This window comes from Pecten maximus, chromosome 10 (assembly GCF_902652985.1).
Source record: "Pecten maximus chromosome 10, xPecMax1.1, whole genome shotgun sequence".
NCBI classification, from domain to species: domain Eukaryota; kingdom Metazoa; phylum Mollusca; class Bivalvia; order Pectinida; family Pectinidae; genus Pecten; species Pecten maximus.
The window spans coordinates 3,853,612-3,869,201 of record NC_047024.1 but is presented as its reverse complement, the minus strand read 5'-3'; the positions used below and the strand labels follow the sequence as shown (position 1 = coordinate 3,869,201).

General features: G+C 45.5%; 1 protein-coding gene across 3 annotated transcripts in view; it reads left to right on the top strand.

The window, feature by feature from the left end:
* The window catches only part of LOC117336493 (zinc finger and BTB domain-containing protein 17-like), a 122,569-nt gene extending 108,170 nt beyond the window's left edge, over positions 1–14,399 (top strand). The window contains exons 6-10 of one of the 3 annotated variants that reach the window (XR_004534634.1): positions 5,343–5,407; positions 7,068–7,159; positions 10,840–10,953; positions 12,076–13,074; positions 13,179–13,332. Coding sequence is in view for 2 of the 3 variants with exons in the window: in XM_033897065.1 (XP_033752956.1) it covers positions 5,343–5,407; positions 7,068–7,159; positions 10,840–10,949; positions 13,988–14,323 (603 nt within the window). In the remaining variant the exon portion in view is untranslated. Of the gene's footprint in view, positions 1–5,342; positions 5,408–7,067; positions 7,160–10,839; positions 10,954–12,075; positions 13,104–13,178; positions 13,333–13,987 lie in introns of those variants that run through there. The other 2 variants (XM_033897065.1, XM_033897081.1) reach the window with 2 other exon arrangements.
* Positions 14,400–15,590: the final 1,191 nt, after the last annotated feature.

The following is a 15,590-nucleotide window of genomic DNA, read 5'->3' as shown; positions in this document are numbered from 1 at the left end:
CAGTGGTCACACTCAATAACCTGGCCCAACTCCTAACAGTGGCCACACTCAATAACCTGGCCCAACCCCTAACAGTGGCCACACTCAATAACCTGGCCCAACTCCTAACAGTGGCCACACTCAATAACCTGGCCCAACCCCTAACAGTGGTCACACTCAATAACCTGGCCCAACTCCTAACAGTGGCCACACTCAATAACCTGGCCCAACCCCTAACAGTGGCCACACTCAATAACCTGGCCCAAACCCTAACAGTGGCCACACTCAATAACCTGGCCCAAACCCTAACAGTGACCACACTCAATAACCTGGCCCAACTCCTAACAGTGGCCACACTCAATAACCTGGCCCAACCCCTAACAGTGGTCACACTCAATAACCTGGCCCAACTCCTAACAGTGGCCACACTCAATAACCTGGCCCAACCCCTAACAGTGGCCACACTCAATAACCTGGCCCAAACCCTAACAGTGACAACACTCAATAACCTGGCCCAACTCCTAACAGTGGCCACACTCAATAACCTGGCCCAACTCCTAACAGTGGCCACACTCAATAACCTCGCCCAACTCATAACAGTGGCCACACTCAATAACCTGGCCCAACCCCTAACAGTGGCCACACTCAATAACCTGGCCCAACTCCTAACAGTGGCCACACTCAATAAACTGGCCCAACACCTAACAGTGGCCACACTAAATAACCTGGCCCAACTCCTACTGGTGGCCACACTAAATAACCTGGCCCAACTCCTAACAGTGGCCACACTCAATAATCTGGCCCAACTCCTAACAGTGACCACACTAAATAACCTGGCCCAACTCCTAACAGTGGCCACACTCAATAATCTGGCCCAACCCCTAACAGTGACCACACTCTATAACCTGGCCCAACTCCTAACAGTGACCACACTCAATAACCTGACCCAACCCCTAACAGTGGCCACACTCAATAACCTGGCCCAAACCCTAACAGTGGCCACACTCAATAACCTGGCCCAACCCCTAACAGTGGCCACACTCAATAACCTGGCCCAACCCCTAACAGTGGCCACACTCAATAACCTGGCCCAACTCCTAACAGTGGCCACACTCAATAACCTGGCCCAACTCCTACCGGTGACCACACTCAATAACCTGGTCCAACTCCTAACAGTGGCCACACTCAATAACCTGGCCCAACTCCTAACAGTGGTCACACTCAATAACCTGGCCCAACTCCTAACAGTGGCCACACTCAATAACCTGGCCCAACTCCTAACAGTGGCCACACTCAATAACCTGGTCCAACTCCTAACAGTGACCACACTCAATAACATGGCCCAACTCCTACCGGTGACCACACTCAATAACCTGGTCCAACTCCTAACAGTGGCCACACTCAATAACCTGGCCCAACTCCTAACAGTGGTCATACTCAATAACCTGGCCCAACTCATAACAGTGGCCACACTCAATAACCTGGCCCAACTCCTAACAATGGCCACACTCAATAACCTGGCCCAACTCCTACCGGTGACCACACTCAATAACCTGGTCCAACTCCTAACAGTGACCACACTCAATAACCTGGCCCAACTCCTAACAGTGGCCACACTCAATAACCTGGCCCAACTCCTAACAGTGGTCACACTCAATAACCTGGCCCAACTCCTAACAGTGACCACACTCAATAACCTGGCCCAACTCCTAACAGTGGCCACACTCAATAACCTGGCCCAACTCCTAACAGTGGTCACACTCAATAACCTGGCCCAACTCCTAACAATGGCCACACTCAATAACCTGGCCCAACTCCTACCGGTGACCACACTCAATAACCTGGTCCAACTCCTAACAGAGACCACACTCAATAACCTGGCCCAACTCCTAACAGTGGCCACACTCAATAACCTGGCCCAACTCCTAACAGTGGTCACACTCAATAACCTGGCCCAACTCCTAACAGTGACCACACTCAATAACCTGGCCCAACTCATAACAGTGGCCACACTCAATAACCAGGCCCAACCCCTAATAGTGACCACACTTAATAACCTGGCCCAACTCCTAACAGTGACCACACTCAATAACCTGGCCCAACTCCTAACAGTGGCCACACACAATAACCTGGCCCAACCCCTAACAGTGGTCACACTCAATAACCTGGCCCAACCCCTAACAGTGGCCATACTCAATAACCTCGCCCAACCCCTAACAGTGGCCACACTCAATAACCTGGCCCAACTCCTAACAGTGGCCACACTCAATAACCTGGCCCAACTCCTAACAGTGGTCACACTCAATAACCTGGCCCAACTCCTAACAGTGACCACACTCAATAACCTGGCCCAACTCATAACAGTGGCCACACTCAATAACCAGGCCCAACCCCTAAAAGTGACCACACTTAATAACCTGGCCCAACTCCTAACAGTGACCACACTCAATAACCTGGCCCAACTCCTAACAGTGGCCACACACAATAACCTGGCCCAACCCCTAACAGTGGTCACACTCAATAACCTGGCCCAACCCCTAACAGTGGCCATACTCAATAACCTCGCCCAACCCCTAACAGTGGCCACACTCAATAACCTGGCCCAACTCCTAACAGTGACCACACTCAATAACCAGGCCCAACTCCTAACAGTGACCACACTCAATAACCTGGCCCAACTCCTAACAGTGACCACACTCAATAACCTGGCCAAACCCCTAACAGTGGCCATACTCAATAACCTGGCCCAACTCCTAACAGTGACCACACTCAATAACCTGGCCCAACCCCTAACAGTGACCACACTCAATAACCTGGCCCAACTCCTAACAGTGGCCACACTCAATAACCTGGCCCAACTCCTAACAGTGACCACACTCAATAACCTCGCCCAACTCCTAACAGTGGCCACACTCAATAACCTGGCCCAACTCCTAACAGTGGCCACACTCAACAACCTGGCCCAACTCCTAACAGTGACCATACTCAATAACATGGCCCAACCCCTAACAGTGGCCACACTCAATAACCTGGCCCAACTCCTACCGGTGACCACACTCAATAACCTGGTCCAACTCCTAACAGTGACCACACTCAGTAACCTGGCCCAACTCCTAACAATGGCCACACTCAATAACATGGCCCAACTCCTAACAGTGGCCACACTCAATAACCTGGCCCAACTCCTAACAGTGCCACACTCAATAACCTGGCCCAACCCCTAACAGTGACCACACTCAATAACACAATAACCTGGCACAACTCCTAACAGTGACCACACTCAATAACCTCGCCCAACTCCTAACAGTGGCCACACTCAATAACCTGGCCCAACTCCTAACAGTGGCCACACTCAACAACCTGGCCCAACTCCTAACAGTGACCATACTCAATAACGTGGCCCAACCCCTAACAGTGACCACACTCAGTAACCTGGCCCAACTCCTAACAATGGCCACACTCAATAACATGGCCCAACTCCTAACAGTGGCCACACTCAGTAACATGGCCCAACTCCTAACAGTGGCCACACTCAGTAACCTGGCCCAACTCCTAACAGTGACCACACTCAATAACCAGGCCCAACTCCTAACAGTGGTCATACTCAATAACCTGGCCCAACTCCTAACAGTGGCCACACTCAATAACCTGGCCCAACTCCTAACAGTGCCACACTCAATAACCTGGCCCAACCCCTAACAGTGACCACACTCAATAACACAATAACCTGGCCCAACTCCTAACAGTGCCACACTCAATAACCTGGCCCAACCCCTAACAGTGACCACACTCAATAACCTGGCCCAACCCCTAACAGTGGCCACACTCAATAACCTGGCCCAACTCATAACAGTGACCACACTCAATAACCTGGCCCAACTCCTAACCGTGACCACACTCAATAACACAATAACCTGGCCCAACTCCTAACAGTGGCCACACACAATAACCTGACCCAACCCCTAACAGTGGCCACACACAATAACCTGGCCCAACCCCTAACAGTGGCCACACTCAATAACCTGGCCCAACTCCTAACAGTGGTCACACTAAATAACCTGGCCCAACTCCTAACAGTGGCCACACTCAATAACCTGGCCCAACTCCTAACAGTGGCCACACTCAATAACCTGGCCCAACTCCTAACAGTGGCCACACTCAATAACCAGGCCCAACTCCTAACAGTGACCACACTCAATAACCAGGCCCAACTCCTAACAGTGACCACACTCAATAACCTGGCCCAACTCCTAACAGTGGCCACACACAATAACCTGGCCCAACCCCTAACAGTGGCCACACTCAATAACCTGGCCCAACCCCTAACAGTGGCCACACTCAATAACCTGGCCCAACTCCTAACAGTGACCACACTCAATAACCTGGCCCAACTCCTAACAGTGGCCACACTCAATAACCTGGCCCAACTCCTAACAGTGGCCACACTCAATAACCTGGCCCAACTCCTAACAGTGACCACATTCAATAACCTGGCCCAACCCCTAACAGTGGCCACACTCAATAACCTGGCCCAACTCCTAACAGTGGCCACACTCAATAACCTGGCCCAACTCCTAACAGTGACCACACTCAATAACCTGGCCCAACTCCTAACAGTGGCCACACTCAATAACCTGGCCCAACTCCTAACAGTGACCACACTCAATAACCTGGCCCAACTCCTAACAGTGACCACACTCAATAACCTGGCCCAACCCCTAACAGTGGCCACACTCAATAACCTGGCCCAACTCCTAACAGTGGCCACACTCAATAACCTGGCCCAACTCCTAACAGTGACCACACACAATAACCTGGCCCAACCAAAAACCCTTGACTGAACCAATCCAGACCTAACACAAACAAGGCCTTACAACAAAACCCTTGACTGAACCAATCCAGACCTAACACCAAACCAGGCCTTACAACAAAACCCTTGACTGAACCAATCCAGACCCAACACAAACAAGGCCTTACAACAAAACCCTTGACTGAACCAATCCAGACCTAACACCAAACCAGGCCTTACAACAAAACCCTTGACTGAACCAATCCAGACCTAACACCAAACCAGACCTAACACCAAACCAGACCTAACACCAAACCAGGCCCTACAACAAAACCCTTTACTGAACCAATTCAGCTCCAAATATGCAAAAAACACACAAGCCAAACCTGCTACTCCTTATAAAATGTGTATCCTTACCCAAAACTATATAATTGTTTTGTATACCCTGTAGTTCAACTTGGATGTGCCACTTAGTATATGTCCCATGTTATTGATCTGTTGTTTGTTCTTACAGAACATTCCACTCCTTTAAGAAATTACTTTCTGTCGAGTATACACATATCCTCTTTTGTAGCATGCCGTCCACTCAGCTGTACAGGACCTGGAATACCAGGGCGTAGAATGGGACTATAACGTCAGGTAGGTACCCCATGTCCTGGAATACCAGGGTGTAGAATGGGACTATAACGTCAGGTAGGTACCCCTGTCCTAGTACACCAGGGTGTAGAATGGGACTATAACGTCAGGTAGGTACCCCTGTCCTGGGACACCAGGGCGTAGAATGGGACTATAACGTCAGGTAGGTACCCCTGTCCTGGGACATCAGGGTGTAGAATGGGACTATAACGTCAGGTAGGTACCCCATGTCCTGGAATACCAGGGTGTAGAATGGGACTATAACGTCAGGTAGGTACCCCTGTCCTGGGACATCAGGGTGTAGAATGGGACTACAACGTCAGGTAGGTACCCCTGTCCTGGGACACCAGGGTGTAGAATGGGACTATAACGTCAGGTAGGTACCCCTGTCCTAGGACACCAGGGCATAGAATGGGACTATAACGTCAGGTAGGTACCCCTGTCCTGGGACATCAGGGTGTAGAATGGGACTATAATGTCAGGTAGGTACCCCTGTCCTAGGACATCCAGGGCGTAGAATGGGACTATAACGTCAGGTAGGTACCCCTGTCCCGGCACACCAGGGTGTAGAATGGGACTATAACGTCAGGTAGGTACCCCCTGTCCTAGGACACCAGGATGTAGAATGGGACTACATGTATAACGTCAGGTAGGTACCCCCTGTCCTAGGACACCAGGGTGTAGAATGGGACTACAATGTCAGGTAGGTACCCCCTGTCCTAGGACACCAGGGTGTAGAATGGGACTATAACGTCAAGTAGGTACCCCTGTCCTGGGACATCAGGGTGTAGAATGGGACTATAACGTCAGGTAGGTACCCCTGTCCTAGGACACCAGGGCGTAGAATGGGACTATAACGTCAGGTAGGTACCCCTGTCCTAGGACACCAGGGTGTAGAATGGGACTATAATGTCAGGTAGGTACCCCTGTCCTGGGACACCAGGGTGTAGAATGGGACTATAACGTCAGGTAGGTACCCCTGTCCTGGGACACCAGGGTGTAGAATGGGACTTTAATGTCAGGTAGGTACCCCTGTCCTGGGACACCAGGGTGTAGAATGGGACTATAACGTCAGGTAGGTACCCCTGTCCTGGGACACCAGGGTGTAGAATGGGACTTTAATGTCAGGTAGGTACCCCTGTCCTGGGACATCAGGGTGTAGAATGGAACTACTATGTGAGGTAGATATTAAATTAGTGTAATTCTAATTTACAGTGACAGGGGTCAAGAGACTATACATGTTATTTCATCATTTAAATAACACTGTATGCCTGGTCATTTTCGCCCCTGTTTAATTTTTTGCCATTTTTGCCCTTTGAAGATAGGGCGAATTTAAGATCAAAGCGAAAAATTCATCGAGGAAAATGATATTTCTTGAAAACCATTTAGGGCGAATTTAAAACGGGCAAATATGTTTTGTGTTGCTCAAGGGCAAAAATAACCTGAGGCGAAAATAACTAGGTACACAGTATTCAGTCATTCTTTTTTTGTTTGTATATATCGACAAACAATAAGGTTTATTGATACATTTAGGAGATAGTTGATGTTCCTGGCAATGAAATAGCATCAATATCATATACATACATGTATTTGAAAATGAAGGAGGGGTGAGAAACTTTAACTGCCTTGTATCAATTGTCACAGCTGATTTGATTGTCCACAGTTACCGTGAAGGAATCAATCCAGAGGTCAACATGAGGATCATAAATACCGTCATGGCACAGTACCCTAATATGGTAGTGACGGGGGTCGTCAGTAAGTATACACCACACAGTACCCTAATATGGTAGTGACGGAGGTCGTCAGTAAGTATACACCACACCGTACCCTAATATGGTAGTGACGGGGGTCGTCAGTAAGTATACACCACACAGTACCCTAATATGGTAGTGACGGGGGTCGTCAGTAAGTATACACCACACCGTACCCTAATATGGTAGTGACGGGGGTCGTCAGTAAGTATACACCACACAGTACCCTAATATGGTAGTGACGGGGGTCGTCAGTAAGTATACACCACACCGTACCCTAATATGGTAGTGACGGAGGTCGTCAGTAAGTATACACCACACCGTACCCTAATATGGTAGTGACGGGGGTCGTCAGTAAGTATACACCACACACTACCCTAATATGGTAGTGACGGGGGTCGTCAGTAAGTATACACCACACTGTACCCTAATATGGTAGTGACGGGGGTCGTCAGTAAGTATACACCACACAGTACCCTAATATGGTAGTGACGGGGGTCGTCAGTAAGTATACACCACACAGTACCCTAATATGGTAGTGACGGGGGTCGTCAGTAAGTATACACAACACAGTACCCTAATATGGTAGTGACGGGGGTCGTCAGTAAGTATACACCACACAGTACCCTAATATGGTAATGACGGGGGTTGTCAGTAAGTATACACCACACAGTACCCTAATATGGTAGTGACGGGGGTCGTCAGTAAGTATACACAACACAGTACCCTAATATGGTAGTGACGGGGGTCGTCAGTAAGTATACACCACACAGTACCCTAATATGGTAGTGACGGGGGTCGTCAGTAAGTATACACCACACAGTACCCTGATACAATCGCAGTGCCACCATTATACAAGATCACACAGCCCATCTGATACCGTCACATGCCACCATTATACAAGATCACACAGCTCATCTGATACCGTCACAGTGCCACCATTATACAAGATCACACAGCCCATCTGATACTGTCACAGTGCCACCATTATACAAGATCACACAGCTCATCTGATACTGCCACAGTGCCACCATTATACAAGATCACACAGCCCATCTGATACCGTTACATGCCACCATTATACAAGATCACACGGCTCATCTGATACCATCACATGCCACCATTATACAAGATCACACAGCTCATCTGATACTGCCACAGTGCCACCATTATACAAGATCACACAGCCCATCTGATACCGTCACAGTGCCACCATTATACAAGATCACCCAGCTCATCTGATACATCACAGTGCCACCATTATACAAGATCACACAGCTCATCTGATACCGTCACAGTGCCACCATTATACAAGATCACACAGCTCATCTGATACTGTCACAGTGCCACCATTATACAAGATCACACAGCTCATCTGATACCGTCACATGCCACCATTATACAAGATCACACAGCTCATCTGATACCGCCACAGTGCCACCATTATACAAGATCACACAGCTCATCTGATACTGTCACAGTGTCACCATTATACAAGATCACACGCCTCATCTGATACCGTCACAGTGCCACCATTATACAAGATCACACAGCTCATCTGATACCGTCACATGCCACCATTATACAAGATCACACAGCTCATCTGATACCGTCACATGCCACCATTATACAAGATCACACAGCTCATCTGATACCGTCACATGCCACCATTATACAAGATCACACAGCTCATCTGATATTGCCACAGTGCCACCATTATACAAGATCACACAGCTCATCTGATACCGTCACATGCCACCATTATACAAGATCACACAGCTCATCTGATACCGTCACATGCCACCATTATACAAGATCACACAGCTCATCTGATATTGCCACAGTGCCACCATTATACAAGATCACACAGCTCATCTGATACCGTCACAGTGCCACAATTATACAAGATCACAAAGCTCATCTGATACCGTCACATGCCACCATTATACAAGATCACACAGCTCATCTGATACCGTCACATGCCACCATTATACAAGATCACACAGCTCATCTGATACCGTCACATGCCACCATTATACAAGATCACACAGCTCATCTGATACCGTCACATGCCACCATTATACAAGATCACACAGCTCATCTGATACTGCCACAGTGCCACCATTATACAAGATCACAAAGCTCATCTGATACTGCCACAGTGCCACCATTATACAAGATCACAAAGCTCATCTGATACCGTCACAGTGCCACCATTATACAAGATCACACGGCCCATCTGATACCGTCACAGTGCCACCATTATACAAGATCACACAGCTCATCTGATACTGCCACAGTGCCACCATTATACAAGATCACACAGCTCATCTGATACTGCCACAGTGCCACCATTATACAAGATCACACAGCTCATCTGATACTGCCACAGTGCCACCATTATACAAGATCACACAGCTCATCTGATACTGCCACAGTGCCACCATTATACAAGATCACAAAGCTCATCTGATACTGCCACAGTGCCACCATTATACAAGATCACAAAGCTCATCTGATACCGTCACAGTGCCACCATTATACAAGATCACACAGCTCATCTGATACTGTCACAGTGCCACCATTATACAAGATCACACAGCTCATCTGATACCGTCACAGTGCCACCATTATACAAGATCACACAGCCCATCTGATACTGTCACAGTGCCACCATTATACAAGATCACACAGCCCATCTGATACCGTCACAGTGCCACCATTATACAAGATCACACAGCTCATCTGATACCGTCACAGTGCCACCATTATACAAGATCACACAGCTCATCTGATACCGTCACAGTGCCACCATTATACAAGATCACACGGCCCATCTGATACCGTCACAGTGCCACCATTATACAAGATCACACAGCTCATCTGATACTGCCACAGTGCCACCATTATACAAGATCACACAGCTCATCTGATACTGCCACAGTGCCACCATTATACAAGATCACACAGCTCATCTGATACCGTCACAGTGCCACCATTATACAAGATCACACAGCTCATCTGATACCGTCACAGTGCCACCATTATACAAGATCACACAGCTCATCTGATACTGCCACAGTGCCACCATTATACAAGATCACACAGCTCATCTGATACCGTCACAGTGCCACCATTATACAAGATCACACAGCCCATCTGATACCGCCACAGTGCCACCATTATACAAGATCACAAAGCTCATCTGATACTGTCACAGTGCCACCATTATACAAGATCACACAGCCCATCTGATACTGCCACAGTGCCACCATTATACAAGATCACACAGCCCATCTGATACTGTCACAGTGCCACCATTATACAAGATCACACAGCCCATCTGATACTGCCACAGTGCCACCATTATACAAGATCACACAGCTCATCTGATACTGTCACAGTGCCACCATTATACAAGATCACACAGCCCATCTGATACTGTCACAGTGCCACCATTATACAAGATCACACAGCCCATCTGATACTGCCACAGTGCCACCATTATACAAGATCACACAGCTCATCTGGGCTTCAACTCCATTAACATGTTCCATGTTGTTATCAATTGAAAAGAAACTTTAAATGAGAAGTATGATTAAGGAATTTAAAAATTAACATGATATATATCAAATATCATCAGTTATATTGTTACAGAATTCATTCTCTTGATCTCTATTTCAGAGGCATGTAGGAGTTATTTCATGACAAGAAAAACAAGAGCCAAACGCATTCAGACAAATCGTGTGGAGGAAGCGAGAAAGAAGCAACGCAAACGTCAGAGAATGACAAATGTAGGTGACTGACAAATGTAGGTAACTGACAGAGAATGACAAACGTAGGTGACTGACAGAGAATGACAAATGTAGGTGACTAACAGAGAATGACAAATGTAGGTGACTGACAAACGTAGGTGACTGACAGAGAATGACAAACGTAGGTGACTGACAAATGTAGGTGACTGACAGAGAATGACAAATGTAGGTGACAGAGAATGACAAATGTAGGTGACTGACAGAGAATGACAAACGTAGGTGACTGACAGAGAATGACAAATGTAGGTGACTGACAGAGAATGACAAATGTAGGTGACTGACAGAGAATGACAAATGTAGGTGACTGACAGAGAATGACAAATGTAGGTGACTGACAGAGAATGACAAATGTAGGTGACTGACAGAGAATGACAAATGTAGGTGACTGACAGAGAATGACAAATGTAGGTGACTGACAGAGAATGACAAATGTAGGTGACTGACAGAGAATGACAAATGTAGGTGACTGATAGAGAATGACAAATGTAGGTGACTGACAGAAAATGACAAATGTAGGTGACTGACAGAGAATGACAAATGTAGGTGACTGACAGAGAATGACAAATGTAGGTGACTGACAGAGAATGACAAATGTAGGTGACTGACAGAGAATGACAAATGTAGGTGACTGACAGAGAATGACAAATGTAGGTGACTGACAGAGAATGACAAATGTAGGTGACTGACAGAGAATGACAAATGTAGGTGACTGACAGAGAATGACAAATGTAGGTGACTGACAGAGAATGACAAATGTAGGTGACTGACAGAGAATGACAAATGTAGGTGACTGACAGAGAATGACAAATGTAGGTGACTGACAGAGAATGACAAATGTAGGTGACTGACAGAGAATGACAAATGTAGGTGACTGACAGAGAATGACAAATGTAGGTGACTGACAGAGAATGACAAATGTAGGTGACTGACAGAGAATGACAAATGTAGGTGACTGACAGAGAATGACAAATGTAGGTGACTGACAGAGAATGACAAATGTAGGTGACTGACAGAGAATGACAAATGTAGGTGACTGACAGAGAATGACAAATGTAGGTGACTGACAGAGAATGACAAATGTAGGTGACTGACAGAGACAATGTAGGTGACTGACAGAGAATGACAAATGTAGGTGACTGACAGAGAATGACAAATGTAGGTGACTGACAGAGAATGACAAATGTAGGTGACTGACAGAGAATGACAAATGTAGGTGACTGACAGAGAATGACAAATGTAGGTGACTGACAGAGAATGACAAATGTAGGTGACTGACAGAGAATGACAAATGTAGGTGACTGACAGAGAATGACAAATGTAGGTGACTGACAGAGAATGACAAATGTAGGTGACTGACAGAGAATGACAAATGTAGGTGACTGACAGAGAATGACAAATGTAGGTGACTGACAGAGAATGACAAATGTAGGTGACTGACAGAGAATGACAAATGTAGGTGACTGACAGAGAATGACAAATGTAGGTGACTGACAGAGAATGACAAATGTAGGTGACTGACAGAGAATGACAAATGTAGGTGACTGACAGAGAATGACAAATGTAGGTGACTGACAGAGAATGACAAATGTAGGTGACTGACAGAGAATGACAAATGTAGGTGACTGACAGAGAATGACAAATGTAGGTGACTGACAGAGAATGACAAATGTAGGTGACTGACAGAGAATGACAAATGTAGGTGACTGACAGAGAATGACAAATGTAGGTGACTGACAGAGAATGACAAATGTAGGTGACTGACAGAAAATGACAAATGTAGGTGACTGACAGAGAATGACAAATGTAGGTGACTGACAGAGAATGACAAATGTAGGTGACTGACAGAGAATGACAAATGTAGGTGACTGACAGAGAATGACAAATGTAGGTGACTGACAGAGAATGACAAATGTAGGTGACTGACAGAGAATGACAAATGTAGGTGACTGACAGAGAATGACAAATGTAGGTGACTGACAGAGAATGACAAATGTAGGTGACTGACAGAGAATGACAAATGTAGGTGACTGACAGAGAATGACAAATGTAGGTGACTGACAGAGAATGACAAATGTAGGTGACTGACAGAGAATGACAAATGTAGGTGACTGACAGAGAATGACAAATGTAGGACAGAGAATGGACAAAATGTAGGTGACTGACAGAGAATGGCAAATGTAGGTGTCTGACAGAGAATGACAAATGTAGGTGACTGACAGAGAATGACAAATGTAGGTGACTGACAGAGAATGACAAATGTAGGTGACTGACAGAGAATGACAAATGTAGGTGACTGACAGAGAATGACAAATGTAGGTGACTGACAGAGAATGACAAATGTAGGTGACTGATAGAGAATGACAAATGTAGGTGACTGACAGAAAATGGCAAATGTAGGTGACTGACAGAGAATGGCAAATGTAGGTGACTGACAGAGAATGACAAATGTAGGTGACTGACAGAGAATGGCAAATGTCGGAAATGACAAAAAATACAAATGTAGGTAAAATGGCAGAAAATTACAAGTGTAGGTTAACAGCAGAAATGACAAATGTAGGTAAATGGCAGAAAATTACAATTGAGGTTAACAGCAGAAAATGACAAATGTAGGTAAATGGCAGAAAATGACAAATGTAGGTTAACGGCAGAAAATGACAAATGAAGGTAAATGGCAGAAAATGACAAATGTAGGTAAATGACAGAAAATGACAAATGAAGGTAAAATGCAGGTATGAAAGTGGTTAACAAAGTACACATAACTTATTCAAAATCAATGAATCATATGAATTATATATTTATTATAATATCATATTTTATCAGTATACCAGGTAAGTGATTTCTCATATTTGTGTGCTTTTAATTGTTTTGATAAAGACAGCAGTGTATGAACATTCTACCTGGTATATGACGACTTCATTCTTAAAGTTGTGACTTTAATATCTTATTCACGTAACTAAGAATGTATATAAGTATCTAGGGGGTAATCCTGTCATCTAACATTGAAATTCTTTTCCCAGAACCGTGTCCGAAGACTGACCGCCTTGTCCAGTATGACCTGTGGAATCAGCGACTCCGACAGAACCAAGCTGGAGGAGGCTCTCAGTACAACAACATTCATATCCTCTCAGGAATCTGACTCCGACCCAGATGATCGTAGTTGGCCGAAACGTCTTGTGGTTAGGAAGCTTGCATGGAGAAGTGACTTTCTTGATCATTGGTTTACAAAACTTGATGCTGATTATTTAAAAAGTGACCGTTGCCTTAGCAGAAGAGAGGCTCAAGAAGAGAGTCGTCGTTTACCACCTAAGGACGGGCCAGACTGGGCTGTCAATCCCTCAGCCTTCACCAAGTAGAGATAGATCTCTAGTACCAGACCTCGGCCTTCACCAAGTAGAGATAGATCTCTAGTACCAGACCTCGGCCATCACCAAGTAGAGATAGATAGTAGAGGAGAGTTTCACAAGTAAAAATGTTGATTTTAGAATTTTGGAAATAACTTGTATAGAACCCTACAAAACAGGAAATATTTGGTTTAGGTTTCCTTTGATGTTTAAGAAGTGTCATAGTAAGTAAGGTATGTCTCAATTGAATTAAGTCTTTAATTGACTCTGTAAACCTGTCACAGGTAATCTACAGGTGACTTATATAATTTGTCAATAGGGTTAATTAATGACAGGTGTAGAAGGTAATAGCAGTGAGTCCAAGCTGGCCTTACAGGTTATTGTACTCATACCATATGTTATCTTTAGGATAGCCAGGTGGTAGCTCCGCCCAGTTAATTATTAGATCCACCCAGTTATATTTTAATTAGGTAACTAGCCAATGAGATTCTGTTCTTGAATTACTGTTTATGTCAATTATATAAAACATAGTGTTAGGAAATAGAGAAAGAGTTAGAGAGAACAGGAGCAAGAGCTAGGAACAAGGATTGGAGTGATGGACATGAGAGTGTGTGAATGTTAGGACAATTTGGATTATTATAATTTACTATTTCGGAACTTTTGGACACAGAAATAAAACTTAATAATCATGGAACCAGAAAGATCGTCAGTGCTTGTTTTTATCGGAGACTTCAATACCGACTAAAGAAATGGACAATCAGGCATCAGAGGCATCTAAACCAAGCTAATTCCCCAAAAGCAAGATGAGGTGTCCTCTGCATGTCTATAACAAATAAGTATCTCACCACACCCAAGCAACAAGCTGCCCAGCAGCATATAGAGTACCAGAGTGTTCTCATTGAGAGACACACAGGTGCTTGGTGAGAGTACTTGGTGAGAGAACTCTAGTACCAGCCATCGGCCTTCACCAAGTAGAGATAGATCTCTAGTACCAGCCCTCGGCCATCACCAAGTAGAGATAGATCTCTAGTACCAGCCCTCGGTCTTCACCAAGTAGAGATAGATCTCTAGTACCAGCCCTCGGTCTTCACCAAGTAAAGATAGATCTCTAGTACCATCTCTGACTGTGGCCATGCAATACTTGACCAACAAAACAAACATTATGTAAACAGAACCCACAGAGGTTTAATTCTGTACTGAACATGAACACAGGCAATAACGTATTTAGTTTGGTTAGGAAACTATTAATGTTGTCATCAAATAGATGTAGATTTTTATA